This window comes from Amblyomma mixtum, chromosome 7 (assembly GCF_055824585.1).
Source record: "Amblyomma mixtum isolate Tamu chromosome 7, ASM5582458v1, whole genome shotgun sequence".
Taxonomy (NCBI): domain Eukaryota; kingdom Metazoa; phylum Arthropoda; class Arachnida; order Ixodida; family Ixodidae; genus Amblyomma; species Amblyomma mixtum.
Genome location: NC_143018.1, coordinates 65,815,953 through 65,839,321, shown reverse-complemented (window position 1 = coordinate 65,839,321; position 23,369 = coordinate 65,815,953). Strand labels below are relative to the sequence as shown.

Genomic DNA, 23,369 nt, shown 5'->3' with positions numbered 1-23,369 from the left:
CCCATCAAATTCACATATGAAAGAGCACCCACACGACCACTAATATCGGGCGCTTTGCAGCATCTTACTCCGAGCTTGAGAGCGATCTTTCAACACAGCACATGAACAAAGCACAAGTCCAGGATTCTTTGACGTAAGTTTTATTTCCGAGGCAACTGTGGAATAATGTAAGGTACAGTCTTCGTTAAAATTAACCAGGCTGCACGGTTTGCTTCTAGCTCGTACACTGGAGCCCTTACAGCTTCCCTGAAGCTGAAATGGTAGTTAAAGGTAAGGATTAGGGGTCTTCTTACCTTCCAACATCTTTTGATCTTTAGGAAAGCCACAAGGGCTCCAGTATACAAGCTAGAAGCAAACCACGAAGCCTGGTTATTTTTGACAAAGGCTGTACTCTTAGGGAAATATTGAATGTAATGTTTCATTATTTCAATACGCAGCAAAATGTTTGTTTTATTGTTTGTCTGTCGCTCGCATCGGGTAGTTAAGACTCTGCCATAGAAAACCAAAGGGGAACAATTTTCACGATAGTAAAACATAAATAGCACAGAAATGCAACCCTTCAGAGAGCAATTTTATTTCATGACATGCGCGACACGATCCCATTATGACAACAGTGATCCCAGTTTCAACTTATCCCTTGCCCGGCATCCCCTCATTTCGTACCTCGGTACCTCAAGTGCCCTGGTGCGCACCTGTGTAAAGCAGAGTGTACACCTGCTCTGCAGATACGTGTGTCCACCTCTGCAGACGCCCAAAGTTGTCAAACGGGCCAACATCCTTCGTAGAGGCTGCACCCTAATACAAGCCCTTTATTGGGAGTCCGCCTCACTAATATTTAAGCTCATGTGAACGACACAGGATCACCCAGAAGTGCATATGATTGGCTCGAACAACACGCATGGGCCCCTGTCGTCCGTGAAGGAACGCCACGAAGAGATGCCTACACTCTGAGCAGAAAGGAGTAGAACGGGGGAAAACTCTCCTCTAAAGCACACCCTTCAATAAAAAAATTGTGAGGACACTTTGGCAACTGAAGCGTTGATATCCGAAAGCCGAGGACAGTATGCTGTGACGGTGCCGCCGCGTGGCTCAGTGGTTAGGGTGCTCGGCTGCTGACCCGGAAGACGCGGGTTCGATCCCGGCCGTGGCGGTCGAATTTCTTTGGAGGAGAAATTCTAGAGGCCCGTGTACTGTGCGATGTCAGTGCACGTTAAAGAACCCCAGGTGGTCGAAATTTCCGGAGCCCTCCACTACGGCGTCTCTCATAGCCTGAGTCGCTTTGGGACGTTAAACCCCATAAACCAACCAACCAAACCAACCAAATATGCCGTTTTTCCGACCATTCTGTGACAATTTTCGCTATGCCGTGGCGACTTCCCGTGGCTGCATCGACGTCAGCGCTATTCTGACGCAATTTCGACATTGTTGCCTATAATTAATTAGTTAATCTGCAGTCATCAAACTTGGCTTCTAGGTTCATGTTTTGCTCCTCTATCTGAAGCAACCATTGGTTTTCTTCTATCTCTTTTAGTTCCCGGCTTAAACGCGTGTGACAAGCTTTGTTAACGGTCGACAGTATGAGCCAATAAAGGTTTTCCACTTAAAACGGAGTGCTCTAGAGGATAGCTTACTCCCTATTTACACCCATCTCCTTAGAGTGCACCGCATGAATCGAGTAGTAGTACGGATTAGCTTCCCAGCATTTTCAATCCTGTAAATTGTTTCGCTAACATACGCCTTATTATAACGCTTATCACTGCATCATAACGCACTCTCTGTGCCGAAGTCCTGGACACAGGCTCCTACGCTTCGGGCTAAGTAGCCGCCCATGCTGAATACGAGGACGCAGGACAGCAAGTTGGACAGCGTCATGAATAGCGGCAGCGTTAGAAAGGCCCTGAAAGAGAAGCCAAAATCAATGTAACTCGAGGATTCAGTGCACTCAAGCGCGTTATCGGACTCTCTTAGAATCGTTTACGCTTTGAGAGAAACCATGGTGACTGCTAATGCAACCGAAAATGATTTATCAAAGGAAGGAGATTCAGGACCTGAAACTAAGTAACAGTTTTCCGAGGCTTCGTGTGCGGCCTGCTAAGAGCTAGTCGTACGTGTCAATTCGATTCCGATTCTTGCAGCCGGTCCGCTAACTTTATTTCCGAAACTTGATTTTCACTCAGCGAGAAAAGGCTGCGATGTACTTTATAGCATTCGCGTAACCTTTTTTCATATATGTAAGCAATAGACACTCCTCTGTGGGCTCTATTGTCCGACTCTTCCAGCACTGGGTTTGGCAATAACTTCGGCATGAAGCAGTCTGGTCTTCAAGAATGCCGGTGTAATAATGGGGCGTGGATGTGCTTTTAGATTACTCCTTAGAAGGTTCCGCTCGACAGAAGAAGCCGATCACGACCTTCGGAACCAAAGGCATTCCTCACGCTGCGATGACCTTCAACTTCATTTTCTTCCACAGCAGCAGCAAACTTTTCGGAGTGCTACAAGCGAGGCCAAAGAAAGCACGGCAGATCGTTGCAAGAAGTTTAACGCTTACTTTTCCAGACCGGTCCTTCATTTTTGCTATGTATCTTTTTTGTTTAGACGAACATGGAAGAAAGGTTTGGCGACTTACAACGGCACAGGTTACTACTTTCTTGTAGAAAGGAAAAATGAACCGTACAGCAGGTTAAAAGGAAAGAGTGAACGGCAGAAAAGAAGATGTAGCCTGTTCCAAACAATCGCAAACAAACACGGTTATCTAGAGGAAACTTTCAAACAAACTAAATGAGAGGCATTATAACAATACCGTAGTCTATGAAAGCTAACAGTTGTCAATATGTGAAATAAGTACAATAAAACGCACTGTTTTCGCTGTGGTATTAATCTACTCTATAATCGCACGAGTGAGCAAAGAATTCATATAAACTATCTATACACACACCTATATATTAAACGAGGATACTGTTAGGCCCTTAAAACGTTACTCAGCGAGAAAAAAGCTTGTTTTTGTCGAGCACACGTTGGCCATGGACGCATTACCTTCTTAAAACTAAAAGGCCTTTTAGCATGCACTGCTAAGCCACTAATAAATTACGTTCTAAACTGTTGTGTCGTGAGCGTTCTAATAACACGTCCTGCACATTCTCATCCTCATAGCAAAGTGGGCATTAAGCAAAGAGAAACGTCATCACGTCAGATGGCAGAGGGTAAGGTGTACACATGATATTAAATTTTTTTTTTAATTTTACAGGCATATGGTGGCAACGGTTGGAGGAGGACAGCGTTAATTAAAGGATGGAGATGAGACCTTTTTACTGATACTGGCTTATCTGAGTGGCGGCAGTGATGGAACATAAGATCAGCCTCACATTATGAGCATCAGCTGTACCCCGTGCTGATACTGACACCAATGAATACAGATCAGAAAACCGCGGTGCTCACGACACTCACCACTGCAGCGTGAACGTGTCGAAGGTGTTGTACGACGCGAGGGTCTGCAGCTGTCCAACGCCGACGGCCAGCCCAGAAAGCACAGAAAACGTCGCGTCTCCCCACGTCTGCGTTGGAAAGCGGCAGTGACTTGAAACTTGGGCATTGTCAAAGCTCTCTGATCGTTCCCAAGTCGTTACTCATCTCAGGGCCTCATGTCCCAAAATCTCCCACTCTAAATGATCCGAAATTCAAGTGCTAGCAGACTCCCAGCCCCTCTAGCCGGGCTCAAATGAACGAGGTCGTGGTCGGGAAAGAAGTCGCTCGCCGCCACCGGTAGTTTACTGGCCGGCTCATTAGTGGAGCCTCAGTATACTCGCTTGCAGAAACTCGGAGAAAGGAACATCCAGACTTTTATTCGGAGCTTCGTAAATGGTGCCGATAAAGAACTGCGCGCGACACCGTGCCCTCCGCAACATTACGCAAGGTTGGTCTAGGCGTCGAGCATTCTTGTAATTGTACAGGAATTCCTTCGATACGAGGACTGAAAGTGGCTTACAAATTTTTTTAAACAGTCTGTAGACTGTCCGTAGACTTCTGTCTATAAAGTCTATAGAATCTCTACAGGCAAATCCTAGAGAACAGTCTATCGACAATACAGATGCTATAGACAGTCTACAGACAATCTGTGAATTTATGGCCATACATACAGAGCGCACTGAGGGCAGTTTTCCATGGCTGCACTCGTGATATATTGTTACAAATATAACCACAAGATAACTGTATCGATTCCCTCCAACAATCCTATCTTCTTTTCGGAGAGGTAATGCGATGATATCTGCCCCTTCATTATATCTCTAGGGTCGATGCTAGACAGCCTCGCTACTTGAGTCAACAGCCTAATGCACTCTGCTTGGGAAGCGCCTTAGACCACTCAGACATAGCCGCGAGCGCTCCGACAAACAGATATTTTTATACGTGAACAGCATCCAAGTCATCGGAAGCAGTTACGTTCCAACCATTTTGTGGAGTTGGATGCTTGGATAGCTGGGCAACCGACTTCAGTGCATGGTACGGGACGCAGGCTAGACGTCATGAGCAGAAAACCGCTGCAGGGCATGGAAACGGCGGCGTATAAGGCGGAAACGGCCGCTAAGGGCGCCGAATGCGCCAATAAAGGTCAAGAAGAAATGCATGCAACCTCCTTGCTATAACCGGCCGAGATCTTTTTAAACCTTACGGTTGGCAGCATCTATGACCACTTTAGGGATATGAGAGGAACTTCAAAGAGTTCCCCATAGCTATCGTGTCACGAACACTATCCAGGTTTGTACTCTTCCTTTCGGCGTATTTCCTGAGCCACCTGATCTGACGCTTCCCTTTATATCACGCAGCAGCAACAATGAAGCAAAAGCAAGGAGAAAAAAGATGCCCAGGCTTAGCTTGGTTAAGCCAAGAATGCGTTGCATATTGCGCGGTCTTTTTGCGCGAGGTATTGCTTGGCGGCACTCGATTTTCTCAGCAGCTTTTCCTCCGTGATGGATGGATGGATGGATGGATGGATGGATGGATGGATGGATGGATGGATGGATGGATGGATGGATGGATGGATGGATGGATGGATGGATGGATGGACGGACGGACGGACGGACGGACGGACGGACGGACGGACTGGATTGGATTGGATTGGGTTGGATTGGATTGGATTGGATTGGATTGGATTGGATTGGATGGATTGGATTGGATTGGATTGGATTGGATTGGATTGGATTGGATTGGATTGGATTGGATTGGATTGGATTGGATTGGATTGGATGGATGGATGGATGGATGGATGGATGGATGGATGGATGGATGGATGGATGGATGGATGGATGGATGGATGGATGGATGGATGGATGGATGGATGGATGGATGGATGGATGGATAGGAGCGCCCCCTTTGAAATGGGCGGTGACAACCGCCACCATGCTCAGCGTGACATATGGATGGATAGATGGATAAGAGCGCCCCCTTTGAAACGGGGCGGTGGGAACCGCCACCATGCCCAGCCGTCCTTTTTTTTCTTTTTTTCTTTTTTTATTGTTGTTCTTTTTCTTTTTTCACATGGTTTGGTGACGTCACGTCATCACGTGACGTGACGTCACGAAACTACGTGACGTCACGTCACGTGGTTTGGTGGCTGCCCGGCCGCGCCCAAGGGCTGAACTGAGTGATTGCAATATGCTACGCATAAAAAGCGGTAGGGTTTTAACGTAGTTGAACCAAGTAGACATGCGAAAGCATTTGTTTAACCTGGTTGGCTCGTGGTTTTGCTTTGCTGGGTCATCGGCACGTCTGGCGACTATATTAGTTCGATTGTAGTAATAGTTGATGAAGACGACTACGGGCAATGCACAGGGCGAGAGTGTGTTGCAGTTTGACACCAGAAGGGGTCGGCTGTGGCGATGACATAGTGCTCTTGTGCACAGGCCAGCGAAGCTGATCTATCGAAGCTGGTCTAAAAGAAAATTATATACAATTACGGCAAGGCTAATTTCTCAGCTATAAATGAGGCCCTTGAGCATTTTCTCGGCAGTTTTTTAACAGACTTCAATCAATTTTCAGTCGACATTCATTGGTGTTTATTTAGGGATAAACTGCATGAACTTATAGATTTACATATCCCACAGGTAAGCATTACAGCTAACCTTCATTCCTCGTGGTATAACCGGCAATTAAAACGTATCAATAACAAAAAAAGAGACGAACTTTTAGGTAAGCGAAGTCCTTCAGTAAACCGGAGCTTTGGTCGAAGCTAAAAGAAATTAGCAAAAGCTACCAAATAGCATTGCAAGAAACGAAAGGGAAGTTTTTTTAATGGGACATTGCCTTCAATGTTGACTAGGAACCCCGAAAAATCCTGGAGCATCATAAATAAGCAAGAGCAATCAGATATTTCACCTCACGACTCCCAATCAAATCCTGTTCCAGCTACTAATTCTGCTAATATTCCAAATGAAACTTTTGGTTCATTACTACTGACAACATTAAGAATTTTAAAAACGGCTGCGGGATCATTTTGTAGTAGAATAGATAAAATTATCATTTCATTTATTTTCACGTTCCTGTCCTATACATAGCAATTTCGTCAATTTTAAACATGTATTTGCGTTATTTGTGCCGCTTGCTCTTGCTAACTGTATTGTCATTGCTTTGTATTATGGCTTGTGTTATGATTATTTCTAAATGACCTTATGCCTTAACATTACCTTGTATAGTTTTCCTACTCAAACCTAAAAGTTTTTTCGCGCTTCATACTTTTTTACAATATTGTATAGTTTGTATTCTCTTCACTTCGAAATCTTGTGTAATGATGCTGTTAAATACACGCGTTAGCTATTGTTTTAAATAGCCCATTGTGTATATCATTCCGTACGAATTTGCAACCGCTCAATCCCTTCTCTAATGCCCTGTCAAGGGCCATGAAGGAACCTGAAATAAATAAATAAATAAATAAATAAATAAATAAATAAATAAATAAATAAATATTCGCGTTGCCGCGGGTTCGAAACGCAGTCGCGGCTATATGTAATAATTTATTTATTTATTTACTTTATTAAGGCTCAAAACGTCAATTCAAGGTCAGGCTTTAGCGGTTTGAAGGTTTAAGGTTTGAAGGTTTATTAAAACGAAATACAAATGAGTTGTAAGTTTCATAAAAAAGTTAGTACAGTAGGAGGTCCCAAAGTGAAAACTGTCTGGGGGACCTCCCATCAGGAATGCATAAGGAAAGTGCATAAGTTTGGCAGAGGAGCTATAAAAGTATACAATCAAGTTAAAACCTATTAGTGTAATTTGCGGCAATGAATAAGTTATACAATAGTTAGCGGGCATAATTTAAAAAAGGCATAAAATAGCAAAACATAAGAGCAATAGAAAGAACACAAAAAGACATCAGATAACAATGGGCATTGAATAAATGCAGATATAATACACAGGCGGAGAAAGAAAAAAAAAAGAGGTTCTAGAAGATTAACAATATGACCGTTTGCTGTCAGAGTGGGGAACATAAAATAAGATGAAGGCAACCTTAAGATTGGCATGAAGCTGAATGGGTTGATAGGAGATGTTTTTTTAGTAAAGTGTAGAAAGCGGGCTGCGAACGTGCGGATTTGATTGCTAGTGGTAATGAATTCCAGGTTTTGATGGCGGAGAAAAAAGCAGTTTGTTTTCCATAATTTGTGTTCACTTTTGGTAGCAGCACATTATTTTGTTCAGAGAATCTAGTGTTATTGCTATTAGAAAGGAAAGATACGGAAAAACAAAGAAGTTGATTGTTATTATTGCGAGCGCGGTAGATTAGAAGACCTAACCTAAGATTAAGGAGGCATTTCAATGGCAGAATGTTTAGGTCAGAGTAAAGAGGTGAAGCAGTGGCTGTGTATGGGCTGAAAGATAAAATTCGAAGCGCTTGATTTTGAAGATGAGAAATACATGACATATGGCATGAATAGGTATTACCCCATGATGATAGGCAATAATTAAGGTGACTGTTAATGAAAGCATAGTACAGGGATAAGAGAACATGGCGTTGAAAGAAAAGTCTAGTTTTTATTAACACCCTTATTCCAAATGAAATTTTTTTACTGATAGATTTGGTGTGTAGATGAAATTTTAGATGACAGTCAAGCGTGATGCCGAGAAATGTAACGGATTCGGAGGCAGTGATAATATGATGTCCCAGATAAATGCCTGGTTTTTGCAGCTTTGGTCGTGAAGTAAGACCTTTCGCTCTGAAAATGTTCGTCGCTAAACGCAGACGCCCACACTAGGTACCAACTTCGTTATTTCAAACGTAGACAGCCCATGACGCATCCTGGCGGCACAGTTTCACAAAATCGCCTCGTCCCCTGTAACCGGCTATAAAGCAAAACGCTTTTTCCCTTTGGGATTCTAGGGAGGGAGAAACGTACAAAATAAAAGCAAAAGCTCTACAACCAACCGCTGTCATGATTTCGTCTGCCCCTTTCAGTAAGCAAAACATTGAGGGCCCACTAGCGGAAAACAATATTATGGAATATGTTTCAGCGTTCAACTCTTCCCTGGCGTTGTTTAACATGTTTAAGAGAAAAGAAATGTTTTTGCCTCTATGAGAAAACGCCCAAGCGTTTTTTTAGGTTCATAAGTAAAAGGTATCATTAATTCTGCTTGGTGATGCTTCAGAAGAGGTACTTAATTCCGAAGTGTAGTACATAATACTCTGTCCGCGACAGCGTACTTTTACTGAAAAACGCTTTCCCATAAGTCTGTTGGCTCACACGCTCGCCAGATAACTACGCACGTCTGGAGGCAACCCACTGTCTCTCGGATTTCCCGCTCTAGTATCAAGAAATCCTGAGACCAAGTAGAGAACGTTGTTGCAGTTCATAAACGCGAAGAAGTGTCCACACGTGTCCTATCCTGTGCACTACCCATACCCTACCCGGCGTATCACGCACGATAGAGACTGTAGATAAAAAATTAATTGTTCCTTACGTTCGCAAAAGAGTATCAAATCTTCCCGTTATTTCCAAAACCCATTTAAAGCATGTTACCTCATCCAAAGCCGAAGTATCAGCTACCAGAGATGTAAAACACTCGTGGTGAGATCACCGACTGCCCAAGCGAACTCTTTCGACAACAAGACCTAAATTTCCACCTTGCGTACCGCTACATCTGCATGGAATGGAATTGTTTTGAATCCTCTCACTGAATATATTTATATGCATGGATGCGTGAGAATTTTTTTTAATGTAAACTCTCAGAAATAAGCCGAATTCGCTCATTTTATACATACAGTACACTCTTCTCTACAGATATAGCACTGTTTTTCGCATATTTACTACGCAGTGGAAAGTAAAGCCAAACTTCCAGAGATTCAGGATGTATATCCGCCATTCCTGTGCACGGTAATTGCTAACGGTGGCGTTTCTTTCAGCTCCGCTGCATAACTAAAGACAAAACTGCATTCAATTTTTCTGTTAGCGATATGAGTCTCTGTTGGCATTTCTTCGGGAGGAAAAAGACCTGTTTATTGCTAACAAAAAAAATGGCAGTGAAAGACCTAATATTTCTTTTCCCGCCGTCGATTCAAACTTGTGAAGTTGATCATGACATCAGCGCATAGTCATCATCGCGGAAAGATTTGTGAAAACAGAACGAGGTGGCATTTTCTGAATTTAATTTCTTTTTCTTTTCTAACTTGCTGAAAACTCCATTCTGAGCGAAAATGGCATCTTTGTGACTACAACGCGGTTAACAACCGAAGTTCAGTTTGTGAATTGTGTCGTTTCAGGCATAACCGAAGTTTGTCCGTATCGATAGGTTAACACATTATATTAACAATGGGGCTATTTTTCCTGAAGATAGGGATTATAAGCCAGAAAATATTGCATGAGATACAGGTAACGCCAACGTTGTCCACATTAGAAGCAAACTGCAATTACATCGACATTTTTTTTCTAAACACGGGTAACTATGCTACTCTGCTCCGCCATTCACTTCGAAATGTTGATAACAGAGTTCTCATCATTGACCTCACGACTTTCCAACCAGTGGCCGGAGAAAAGCTCAATTTCTAAGTGCAAATTTTCTATTAATAAACGCGTCTATTGCTGTCCAACAAACAAACATAAAGAGCCACAATTTTTTCTAACGAAAATTGTAGAGTTGTCCTCAGAGGTTTATTTATTTATTTATTTATTTATTTATTTATTTATTTATTTATTTATTTATTTATTTATTTATTTATTTATTTATTTATTTATTTATTTATTTATTTATTTATACTGCGATCTTTTACACGACCTTAGCAGGGTAGGCATACAATATCCAACTAAACACACGCTTGAAACAATAAACATGCTCCTAAGATGTTGAAATAAAATTATAAATCAATTATACAAAAGTATAAATCAAGAAAAAGGACTGAAAATACACGACAGAAATGTAACAACAGTATCATGCGGTGCAGAAATATGTAAGGCAACTAAAGATGGGCTTCAAACATTTTTAATGACGGTTGCAATACTGCATCGTTAGTGAGATTATTCCAGTCTGTAATCGTTCGAGGGAAATGGGAATACTTATAGGAGTCAATTCTTGCATTTAATGGCGTCACTGAAAAGCTGTGCGGTTGCCTTGTGTTATATCAAGATGAGTGCGATAAAATGTTCGAGGTGGTAATATTGTTTTCACCTTTCATTAATTGAAAAAAGAAATTCTAACGACAGATTCGGTTTCCGTGAGACTGGAAGAAAACCGCTTTGATTTAGTAGATGATTGATAGATGTGCGACCTCATAAATTGTAAATAAACAGTGCTGCTTTTTTTTTTGAACTCGCTCTAATTTTAGTGAAGGGATCCCAGATTATGACGGCATATTCTAACATTCGGCATATTCTAACAGATTATTTAAGGCCGCCGTTGTGGCTCAGTGGTTACGGTGCTCGGCTGCTGTCCCGAAAGACGCGGGTTCGATCCCGGCCGCGGCGGCTGAATTTCTTTGGAGGAGAAATTCTAGAGGCCCGTGTACTGTGCGATATCAGTGCACGTTAAAGAACCCCAGGCGGTCGAAATTTCCGGAGCCCTTCACTACGGCGTCGCTCATAGCCTTAGTCGCTTTGGGACGTTAAACCCCATAAACCAACCAACCAAGATTATTTAAGCAATGAGTCACAAATCTAAACGTTGGTGACTTCACTAAGTGTTCCGTTAACACGTTTGCTTCGCAAATGCGCTAAAGCTTCGCGCTCACGTCGATGTCGAACAGGGCCGCCCATCGAGGGTAGAGCAGCTCCACGATGGCCGAGCGGGCGCTGGGCAGAAAAAACACTCGGACCACCACTGCCACGATCAGCACAATCGGAGCAAGAGCCATCAGGGGCGCTATCTGTAACGAATGACAAGAAGTGAGCTACATCGTAAAAAATGTATGAATGGGCAGTCTGTAGTTTGTGAACTGTGCACCAGATGTCCCGGATGAAGGTAACCTAGCCTTTAAAAAAAGACCGAGTGTCCAAGCTTAGTGAAACCAACTGCGGGTTGTTGAGAGTCGCGTGCCCTAGCCCAGAGTATTTTCCTTTCTCCAACGTTACTTATTTTGTACAGACCAATTACCAAGTTTTTTTTTTAATATTAATTATTGACCTCAACAATGAAGTGTCAACCCAGCAATTGTACATCATCTTGAACATCCGCTAGTTGAATTGTTTGCACTGAGGTACCATTTACGTAAACTAGTTTTTTTTGCCGATTTTAAAAGACTAGCAAAATTCAGAAGCCTCTACATGGCACTGGTGTTGCTTCAGCGTCTCAAAATGTGTCACAGAGAACGAAATCCCCATTTGTCTGGAGCGCTGACCCCCGCGGAGTTTTCCGTGTGCACTGGGGAGAGACGTGAGAGCAAGCAGCTGTCACGTGGTTAAGTTCATTTCGAGGCCGCAAAATAAAGCTGCGTAAGTAGTACAGCCTTTGTCAAAAGCAACCAGGCTGCATGGTTTGCTTCTAGCACGTAGAGTGGAGCCCTTACAGCTTCCCTGAAGCTGAAATGGTAGTTAAAGGTAAGGACTGGGGGTCTTCTTAGCTTCCAACCCCTTTCGATCTTTAGGAAAGCCAGAAGGGCTCCACTGTACGTGCTAGAAGCAAACCATGCAGCCTGGTTACTTTTGACAAAGACGGTACCTTTCTGAAAACATTTCAATCAGCTGTTTTAAAGCAAAAGTTTTGCAGGCCTAGCAGGAGCCAAGGTCTCCGGGAGGCCACATTTGACCTTCAAGTGGAGGAGCGTTGGGTGGGGGTGGGCGGGGGGGGTGCCTGTCACGTGACTAACCACGTGGTTAGCCGCAGCTTCAGCCGCGAGCCCGCCACCGCCGCTGCGCCGACCGTCGCCTTGCCAGCTGTAGTCACGTGACTAGCCACATGACTGCGTTCGCTTGAAAAGGCGAAGGCATCGCTCTCGAGTGCGCACCTGTCAGTTTCTCGCTATGGAGAGCCGACGTCTTCTCGCAGGCGGCGGGCTGAGCCTGAACATCCGGCTGACATTGCCAATCATGCGAGGCAGCTGACATTGCCAATCATGCGAGGCATTGAGCGAATAGAAGGGAGCGAGAACGTGCCAAGCTGGCGCGAGAGACTAAGAAGAGCGGCAGCATCGCCTGGCTCAACGGTGACTGAAAGACGACAACGAAGAGTCGTGGAGGTTGCAGCAACGGTGGATTCTAGGGAGCCAGCTGATGTTACTTCTCGTAGCGAGGAACATACGACAGACCACGTCATCCGTCTGTCAAACTGTGCTTTGGCTACGCTTTCGCTTGTAAATCTAGGCATAGCTGAGCTAAGTCACAGCCAATTTTTTTTAAGACGAGTTGCAACTTCTGAAATAACACATTATTCCTGAAGCCAATTAATATAAAGTTAGCTAACTGGTCTAACATTCATTTAGTTAACTTTTGAAAAGAAAAAATTGCAGACTAGGCCACATCACTCTGAAAGGCCCTCACGTACGTTGATTTCAGTGGGCTATCATATTCCGCCTTATTTAAAAAGCTTGGCTATTTTTAGCTAAGACACCTGGCATAGACAGCTGCTGACACACTGTCTATGCCGGATGACTCCAGCAGCGCGTGTATTCTGAAGGTTGAAGGTAAAACAAAACTGAATTTTCGCCTCGGTCCTGATTGAAAGCAAGTCCATCCGCTTCCTGACCGGCTCATCTGTGTCTATTCTTTCTGAAGACCTGTACCACCGATTCTTCGCTGACACTTTTCCGCTTAAATCAAACGCAGTTCAACTCATGGACTATTCTAAGCCTCGGATTATAGTCCAAGAGTGTTTTGTTGCCACAGCAAAGTTCCACGGTCGTATCGCCTGCATCCTGTTGTACGTTGTCTCGGGAGGAAAAACGCTGCTGGGTCTGGATTCCATTGCGGCCCTACAAATGAAGATCAAAGGTGCATCGTTGATATGTCTTTCCATGACACCTGATACGCCTCTGTTGCCTCCTGAGCTACGTCCACACTTCGAACATCTCTTCTACAAAGAACTCGGAGTTGCCCGTGGCTACGTGCACAAAGTCTGAATGCAGGATTCCGTTTCTCCTCTTGCTTGCAAGCTCCGACGGTTGCCGTTCGCCATTCGACGGCAAGTGTCCGAGGAACTCCAGAAGCTTGAAGCTCAAGACAACATTGGACGGGTCGACGCTTCCAAGTGGGTTTCTCCGATAGTCGTTGGTCGGAAAAAGGACGGCTCCATCCAATTGTGCGTGGATTTGCGTGAGCCGAAGAAAACTATTGTGGTTGACAGTTTTCCCTTGCCTCGAACGGAAGAACTTCTATAGCTTGGCCGATACAACAGCAGCCTGTCAGGCTGGATTTTTTGTAGGGCATTATTATTATTGTTAGTAGCAGTAGTAGTAGTAGCAGTAGTAGTAGTAGCAGTAGTAGTAGCAGTAGTAGTAGTAGTAGCAGTAGTAGTAGCAGTAGCAGTAGTAGTAGCAGTAGTAGTAGCAGTAGCAGTAGTAGTAGCAGTAGTAGTAGTAGTAGTAGTAGTAGTAGTAGTAGCAGTAGCAGCAGTAGTAGCAGTAGCAGCAGTAGTAGCAGTAGCAGCAGTAGTAGTAGCAGTAGCAGCAGCAGTAGTAGTAGTAGTAGTAGTAGTAGTAGAAGTAGTAGTAGTAGTAGTAGTAGTAGTAGTAGTAGTAGTAGTAGTAGTAGTAGTAGTAGTAGTAGTAGTAGTGGTGGTGGTGGTGGTGGTGGTAGTAGTGGTGCTAGTACTAGTAGTAGTAGTAGTAGTAGTACTAGCAGTAGTAGTAGTACCAGCTGTAGTAGTTAGTGGTAGTAGTAGTAGTAGCAGTAGTATAATAGTAGTAGTGGTAGCAGTAGTGCAGTAGAAGTATAGTATTAGTAGTGGTAGCAGTAGTGCAGTGGTAGTATAGTATTAGCAGTGGTGGTAGTAGTAGTATTAGTAGAAGCAGTAGTAGTATTAGTAGTCTTTGAGACGGCGGCAAATTCGCCCATTTCGTAAAGAACATGGTGGGAATTACGTGCATCGATAGACACTGGGACGAGCTCACCTTTCCGACGGTAGCGACCCCGTGGGCGGAGCAGACAAAAATGACGAACCAGGTGAAGATGTAGCAGACGAGCAGCTCCCAGCGGATGCCGCCGACCTCATCGATACCCTCCGTCAGCTTGAGCACACCGTGGCTGCCAAAAGCAAGTGCCGAGGAGAAGAGTGTTAGGTTGGGTTGATGGATTCTGACCGGCCAAAGAAACACTGTAGTGTATGAGTTGTTCATACGGCCTATAACAAATTCAGGGGGGCACTTTGTTCACCTAAAGGGCAGTGAGGAAAGCCTTTAGCGCGGTGTTCCTGCTTGTGTCACTGATGTGTGGTTAAGATGTTAATTAAGTACACAATTGTTTGGTAATCTTAAATGCTGGAGACACTGAAGGGCGTTTGGAGGCATCCGTCTGATTCGACGCCTTTCTGCAAACTCTCTCCAGCGTCCTAAACAAGGAGAACTACATATGCGTTGGCAGGAAGTAGCGCACCCATTAGCACGCTCGGCTGCGGAACGGAGTGATGGTGGTTCGAATCCCATCGTGCACAAACATTTTTTTTCCTGGTCTGACTAGAAAAAATGCGACGCCTCTGCTGTCAACCTTCTGCTGACAACCTTCTGTCGACAACGATGAGGCATCAAAGGCTTTCGCCTTAAAATGAGCTTGAACTACGCGTGCAGCATCGTTGTGATAACAACGCAGGAATTATAAGCTTTATTGCGCTCCCAACGCTCCTGCAAAAAAAAAAAGGTGCAGCTGTCACTGAACTGTGTGCCGCCCTTGCAAGCATGACTGTTACAGTAATGCGATCCATAACACTGAGACAAGGCCATTTTGTCTGAGTAAGCAATGTCTGAGAAAGTAACAATAAATAACAGCAAAACACTCAATCGCATAACGGCGTAGATCAAGAAGGGTCTATGGGCGCCCCACACTTTTCCAGCTCATCGATACGCGAGTTCAGAGACGTTGTAAAGAAATGAATTGTAGGAGTAGCCAGCAGTATCACTTTCAGTAGATATTAAGCTAGGTGTAGCCTGCAGTGACCACCGCAGGGTAGGATAGGAAATCATTTAATTTCCAACAGAAAGAGGGTAGCTAGAGGGCTACCCGCCTAGACGACAGCCGAAAGGTATTTGCTCTCGGCGGCTGCTTCGGCCATTCGGACGAGTTTTAGTTGAGTCTCCGGTTCGGAGCTTTGTAGAAAAGCCTCCAACTGGCCTTTCGACTTTATGTGTCGTCCCTCCCGGGGGGCATGAAAACACTCCCATAGTATGTGGTACAAGGTGGCCCTAAATTCGCAGTTGGCGCATTTTTCTGAAAACTGCACTGGGTACATCAGCTTCCAGAGGGCCAGGTTTGAAAATGTGAGAGTTTGTAACCGGCATCAGCTGATGGCTTGTTATCTGGTTAAGAATCTATCCGCTGGAGGAAGTATAGTTCTTTGAAAACGATAGTGCTGTAGCTAGACCGGTTTATTACTCACCCTACCATAGGTATTCCCTAATACGTAACAAAACATGTTGCGCAAAACATGTTACATGTTACTGTCGCAGGGTCAGTCAAGATGACCTACACAACAAAACAGGTGTATACTACGTGGACGCCTCCGGTCCTCACCACGGGGGATGGTATACGGTCGCGGTAGTTCACAACAGCAACACAGTTAACGGCCTCACCTTCCGAGCCAGAAGTGCAACACAAGCAGAAGAGGTCGCGATTGCACTCGCGGCCTCACAATTCAATTGAAAATACATAATCACCGACTCTCGAGGGGCCTGTCGGAACGTCGAAGAAGGCTACACTCCCTTCCTAGCCTATCGAATATACCAAAATTGCATACGGGATACGGACCCCGCACACCGTTACCTTATATGGGCCCCTGCTCATCAGGGGTTGGCAGGAAACGAGGCAGCAGACGCAGCCGCCCGCGCGCTCTCTCACCGCTCTGTTTTCTCCTCCCCACCCTATCAGGAACCCGATTTTAATCCGGTGTATACATTCAAAGAAATTAAAGCCTACTATCAAAACAGTCATCGCCTTTACCCAAGCCCATGTAAAGGCCTCAAGAAGGCGGATGAGCGGCTCCTTCTCCGCCTTCTCACCAATACATTACTGTGCCCGGCAGCTCAAAGCATTTTGACCCCTCCTGTAACGCCAGCTGCCCACACTGTAGTGCAGTGTCTTCTGACACCTATCACATGGTGTGGGCCTGCCCCTCCAACCCGGCCATTCCCTCTATCCCCAACCCAACCCTGGAGGACTGGGAGGCGACCCTGCTCGGCTGCCACGACTTACAGGCCCAACAAGCCTTAGTCGGGCGCGCCCGGACGGCGGCCACCACCACTGGGGTCCCATACTAGGGACCTCCACCTAGTGTTTGTAAGGAGCGGTCCCTTACGGGCTGATCCAAGCATACCTCCTGTCCTTTCTTAATAAATGTTTTCACCACCACCAAGATGACCTACAGGGCAAAGACCTCTCCCATGTATCTCCAATTTACCCTGTCCTTTTGGCAGCTGCGGCCGCCGTATCCCCGCAAACTTAATACCGTTCGCCCATCTCACTTTCTGCCGCCCCCTGCTACGTTTGCCCTGTCTTGGAATCTACTCCGTTAATCTTAAGGACCAGCGGTTACCTTTCCTTCGCATGGCCTGCCCAAGCCCATTTCTTCCTCTTGATTTCGACTAGGATGTCATTGACCCGAGTTTGTTCCCTCACCCACTCCTCCCGCTTCCGATCTCTTACGTCACACCTATCACTTTTATTTCCATAGCTCGCTGTGTTGTCTTTAACATAAAATGAACCCTTTTCGTTAGCCTCCACGTTTCTGCCACGTAGGCGAGTACCGGTAAATTCTATCGCTGCGCATTATTTCTCATTGAACATTCAGGACCCAAATATGTCCTAACAAGCATTTCCGCAATATCATTTTGTTTAGTGCAGGCGCCTACAAACGGTTCCCTCTTCAACGTCCGCACAAAGAAAAATTGTATCATGTCTTGAAATTTACACACAGGAGAAAAAGTGGTATACTCCACGCGGCGGGAGCCGGAGCAAAGGAAAACTGCGTTTCAACGCCATCTACAGGCGGCATCTGGGATCGAGACAGTCAATAAGTGACCTTTATTATCAGCAGGCATGTCGCTTGGTTCGTTTCAATGTTTCGTGCTTTAGCTCGTCAAAATGCCGCACTTTTCTGCAGCGCCGGCTCCCGCAGCGTGAAGTATACCACTTTTGTCCCCGATAGTAAATCCGAAAGATCTTGGGCCGTCCAGAAATGGACACTCAATCTGAGCTCATGTTCCCTGGAAGTTCAGTACATATATCTGCATGGGAGCCTTTTGGGTGCAATAATGGCCATATACGGTAACTTAGCGCGCACTGAAAAGTCACTCACACGAAGAAGGCGAACTCTGAGTGTCGTCGCGGGTCGCGACACATTTCCGAGAGGTCGGTCAGGTACACTGAGGTGGGCACGTGGAATTGGCGGCCGCACACTGAGAGCCACGTGTCGTTGTTGGTGGGCGCGTACTTCTGTTCCTGGCTTTTCTTGTACAGATTTGTCCTCTCCGCGTAGCACTGGCGCTGAAAATATCGGCATAGAGTAAATGAATAACAAATTATTCCGCTGCACTCCAGTACGGCGCATGTTTCTGCATTCCTTGCTTCAGTCCCTCCTGCATTATCTCCCTCACAGCCCCGTTGATGTTTCCGTTGAAAGTTAAAACCGATACAGCACCTTCCCTTTCCTCATAATCAATTTTCAAAGAAAACTAGGCATGTATGACACTTCAATTCACTGTTTCGAAAGGTCGGCACCTCGAAATATTAAATTGCTAGAGTTCTACTTGGCGCCAGAGAATTTTGCAAATCACACACTACGTAGAACCGTCGCCCTCCACAGTCTTGCCCTCCCCCCCCCCCCCCCCCCCTTAATTCCCATCGTTGCGATAGCCCGGGTCGTTCAATTCTTAAACGCTAGAGATGGGTCGATTTTTGGTGTTGTGAACTTGGCCTCGTCACCGTGGTCTTCACGGTCATATTCTGCCGCGGAATTGCGCCTGCGCTCCGGCCCTCCAGCCTTCACGAGACAAAGGCCCGTCTCTTTCCCTTTCCTGTCTGGCCTTTTCCACATAGCCACAGAAAGCTGACCGCGATAACATCTCCCCTAAAACTCTGTAGTTGTCGCTCGCACCCAGTATTGCTTTTGTGCGAAAGCACCTTGAGATCACCTGCTTGTCTACTGGTTCGGCTTGGTTTTGCATATGGGTCAGGTTGTGACGTTGCTACGGGTCAGACCAATTTAAGGCGTAACTACAAATAATTACTGGGTACGTGTAGCTCAGTGTGTGCACGACCACTGCACATACCACGTTCATCACTCGTGCATTGCTACGTGTAGCCCGAAGTGCCCGTGAATTGCACTCATTTCTCACAAATTTCCTAGACCACTCCGCTTATGGCAACAGCAGTTACTGTCTCACGTTGTCGGTCGCTTCGTGTACTTGAATCAATAAAGAAACCTCAGTCTAGAGAGCCAATCTCTGGACTACGAAAACAATAGCATCTCACTGTCCATGCGTATTTCCCGTTTGACGCACAACGGCCGCGTACAGACGCTCTGCAGGCCCTTATCTGTATCTTATCTTTAAGGTACACAGATGGTAGCTCGATCCAATAATGGTTCTAAGCAGAAATTTATTATATGAATCTCTCTGGGCAAGTTCGACGTATTTATTGCTTAGAAAACTGGGTTTAAATTTAGAACATTTTTTTTTCCTTCGATACTTGATTCAAACTCAACATGTGAGGTCCGAAAGGAATCCGTGACTACCGGTTAAAGTCCATGGCTGTTAAGCCTAGCCTCAGTGATCTGCACGAAATAGCTGCTCTTCGTTTTTTCATCTCCACCTTCGAAAGCTCAGTCTGCACTGAAAGTACCCTCTTGCTCATTAGAAAGCGGTTATCTATCGATTCAGGCAAATTTCAATCCGTCCTCACTCTTTCCTTGAGTCTATAAGTTATTTGGTGTCTTGTGGACGATGTACGGCAAATTTCCTTGGAATCAAGGCTGTCTTTAAGCACTCGGACGTACCGACACATCGAGGTCCCTCTCTGCGCAGTTGAGTGGGCTGGCGCCCCACCAGGTGAAGCACCTGGCCCAGGGCAGCTCCTCCTGGAAGGCCTGCAGGAAGTAGTAGAAGCTGCAGCCGTCCTGGAACGCCTTGTACGCGGTCAGCACGAACGTCTTTAGCAGCATGGCCATGCCCACGCCTGCAAATGGGCGCAATACACGGTTCAACACCGACGACGGGCTGTGCACTCAATGAAGAACTAAGGCAGTCTTGCTTCAAAGTATGTGCAAGCTATGTGTCATGCATTTTTGTTTTGTTTCAATGCAAAGGTGTTTTCCAGACCTCAACACTTGGCAGTCTGACTGGATCCAGACCCACAGGTCTGAATGATAGCGGTGCGTTCACCTAAACAATATGTAAATGTATACGGTGAGCAGAATGTTTAAGAACAATTCAGCAAATCAAACCGGCAGGACCGAGCAAGGAACACCGAGTAAAGTCAAGCAAGAACATCTGCCCATATACGAAATATCTTTTGGACAGCATACTTGGGTTAAGAAGCAAAGATAGGCGCAGTTGTCCCGCGAGAAGAGATCGTGTTCTGTATTAAAGTAATTGAGCTGCTAAAAGACTCTTGCTGTTTGACTATGTACAAATGCTAGTTGCACGCAACCATGATATTGCATCGTTTTTTTTTTCGTACTTCACTCGCTGTCCAAAAGCAGTAACTACAGTTTTGAATAATCTGTGTTCCTGGCTTACGCGAAGCATTTGTTTTTCTACTTTCTTTTTGCCGCAGGTGAGTGGCCTAATCACTGTGTTCGCTATGGGAGACACGACGAGAGCGCTTTCGAACTTTCAAGCTCACGCCACCTATTCCACAGCCAAGAGCCATGTCATTATATGATCTTCGGCTAAAAAACAGCGATTAAAAGCCGACGGCCTCAGTGTAATGTGGGACCAAGTTTTCCTGACCCAAGATTGAGTGTTTCCTTCTGGACAGGCTGCCGTCACCTCTACGTGACAAATATACCGGGAATCTGTGAAATAACGCAGTACAACCATTACAGCAAGATATACTAGCAAGCCACAGCAATGAACCTGTGGGAAGTTGCTCGCAGGCGCTCCTTTCGTGACGCCTTCAAGATGGTTATCAAGAATCGTGTGGCACGTTTGAGAGATAGTGGAAAAGTGGACGTTATTTCTTCTCTGTACAGTCGGCAGCGGCCTTACGATAGCCATGTTTTTCGTTTACATTAGAAACATCGCCCTATCAACTACTCAATACGGCAGCCCTCCATATAAAAAATTATGCGGCGGAGTTCCGGGCTCAACCTTAGTGGAGGATGACAGCAAAGTTCGTTGCTTAGAGTTTGGTTAAGCATGCAGTTGAGCGCACTTCGGCGTGCTGCTAGCATGCACCGAACTTGATGCGCACGAGAGGGTCCAGAAGATCCGGCCGCAAGTTCACCTTTTCCGATTGGCACGCAGCTCCACATCTCGAGGACTCCTCTTCCCCGGAACTGCCCGATCATCATCTCGAAGGCGGCCATCGGAATCCCAAGCAGAACGAGCACGACCGTGTACGGAAGCAAGAAGCAGGCTGCGTTGGAGCATAGCCCCGAGTCATTCTTCCGTTCGAAGCGCTACGACGGTAACACAACGCTGACAACACGGCGCATGTGTCGTCTCCTCTCTTGCCCTCGTCTCCATTGCGCTGTCCAGTGTCTTGTGCAACCAGTGCCTCCTTTCTTTCACTGCCAACTACATCGCTTACTTTGATACAGGAGCTGGATTGGCGATACTTTGTTTATCTAAAAGACCAATGGGGTGGGATGAATGGCCCCCTAACAGAGGGCGACCTTTCCCACCCAGTCCGCAAGTTTGGCTTGCCTGTTCTTATCCGGCTCCTTTAGGAGCCTAAGCCAGGCCTCCCGGGAGGGAGCCGGTAGAAGGTCTTCTGGAGGTGGATTTTCCTTACAGTCCCATAGGATGTTTCCGTCTGTCGCTATGTTACCGCAATGTAAGCAGTTGGCTTGTGTGGTAATTTTAGACAGCAGAATGGGGGTCATGACTGTCCCAGTTTGGGCTCTACGTAGGTTTCTGGCCTGTTGTCTGGTAAGGTACGGGTGAGGTGCAGGGCAAATTTTCCGCGCCTCAAGGAGCTGATTGGTCATTTCTCGGTAAGTGAAAGTTTCGTTGATGTGAGACTCCGAGACACTCCCCGATCTCTCCCGGTTTGCTAGAGCTCGGGAATATCGGTTCGCCTTCTCGTTTCCCGCATTTTTCTCGTGTGCAGGGACCCAAATAATATCTAGGCAGCTTATTATTTTGCTGTGTTTGATTAGTCCTGCGGCTGAAGAGCAAATCAGGCCTGTTTGAACGCTTCGGTTCGTTTACTAGCCGCTACGTGGCGCCACTTAGGTGGGAGAGTGGCTGAAGTCATAGCGCGAACTGATGACATGACTGTCGAGCGCTCCTATAAATAAGCATCGCCTAGCGACGAAAAGGCGAAAAAATTACAGCCGATCTAGCTTACTTGGCCAAATGCGAGGTATGTGCGTTAGCACGTCGCGTTTTATTTCGCTTTCGGTTCGAGGTTAGGGTTTCAAGGTCAGACCTCAGGCAAAGATACCGTAATGCCCGCAAAAGCAGCCGCAGGGGACACACTCACCTCCGCCGTGGCTGAGGACAAGGTAAGGGAATTCAGTGATGCACTGGTAGCTGCATCCAATGCAGATGCAGATGCACAGAATGGCTCGGTTGTTGGCGTAGTACTCCTTGTCCGGGGGATAGCCTTCGAGCTGGTCGGCTGACCCCGAGCCCACGGAGCCGCCACTGGACATGCTTCAGCCGGCCGCACCTCGTTCCAGGGACCGGTGAAGGCGTTGTTGGCGCAGGAGCTGGATGAAGAACAGTAGCACCGATTTAGGGCCTAACCGGAAAGGAGGAGATATCAGAAACTGGGAAAGCCCTGCAGTGTCAAAGCTTAAACGCTGGTGCGTCTGGGCAGCCACAACCTGTTAGACGTCATGATTTATCTCCAGCAGACAGGTTTGGTTTGGTTTGGTTTATAAAGTAGTGCACTGCACGGGCTCGGGCCGGCCCGAAAGCCCGGGCCCGGCCCGGCCCGCGGGCCGGGCCGGGCCGGGACATGATTTGTTTTGCCGGGCCTGGGCCGGGCCCGGGCCTGAAGTGGCGGGCCCGGGCCGGGCTCGGGCTTAAAGCTGCTGATCCGAGCCGGGCTTGAGTGCGTACAGAAATGGCTGGTGTCCGACTATTCATTCACTATTGCAGAGTGAAGTGCACAACTGCGGCATTGGAGCAGCGACACGGAGGAGCTATCGGTTATAGTACGCGCTGAGAAAAAAACTAAGCTTGATTCATTGACTTATTTATTTCCTTATTGCCACTCCGCGGTGGCTTAGTGGTCAAGGCACTTGATTACTGAGCCGGGGAACCAGGGTTTGCTCCTAGCCTCGGTGGCCGCATTTCCATTTAGGCGGCAAGCATGACAGCCATGTACTTTGTAGTATCATTGCTCGTTGAAGAAACCCAGTTTGTGGAAATGATCCGGAGCTCTGCTTCGGTGTCTCTCACAGCCTGACTTCCCTTGGACCCTTAAGCCATAAAAACATAGCTTTTATTTTATAGCTATATTTTTCTTATGTGAGAAAACTCACAAACTAAAGCGCGTTTGGTTTTCTTTTTGTTTAGCTGACCAGAACGTCTCGCAAATGAAATAGCCACAAAAGTTCGCCAGAGTTTGTAAATCTCTTCTCATAAC

General features: G+C 46.1%; 1 protein-coding gene across 1 annotated transcript in view; it reads right to left on the bottom strand.

Moving 5' to 3' along the window:
* The window catches only part of LOC149336355 (creatine transporter-like), a 29,322-nt gene extending 6,894 nt beyond the window's left edge, over positions 1-22,428 (bottom strand). The window contains exons 1-8 of the mRNA XM_089552845.1: positions 22,257-22,428; positions 21,054-21,185; positions 19,603-19,781; positions 17,905-18,092; positions 14,513-14,645; positions 11,201-11,335; positions 3,445-3,551; positions 1,773-1,897 (exon numbers count right to left, since the gene is read on the bottom strand). Of these exons, the coding sequence (XP_089408971.1) occupies positions 1,773-1,897; positions 3,445-3,551; positions 11,201-11,335; positions 14,513-14,645; positions 17,905-18,092; positions 19,603-19,781; positions 21,054-21,185; positions 22,257-22,428 (1,171 nt within the window). The remainder of the gene's footprint in view (positions 1-1,772; positions 1,898-3,444; positions 3,552-11,200; positions 11,336-14,512; positions 14,646-17,904; positions 18,093-19,602; positions 19,782-21,053; positions 21,186-22,256) is intronic.
* Positions 22,429-23,369: the final 941 nt, after the last annotated feature.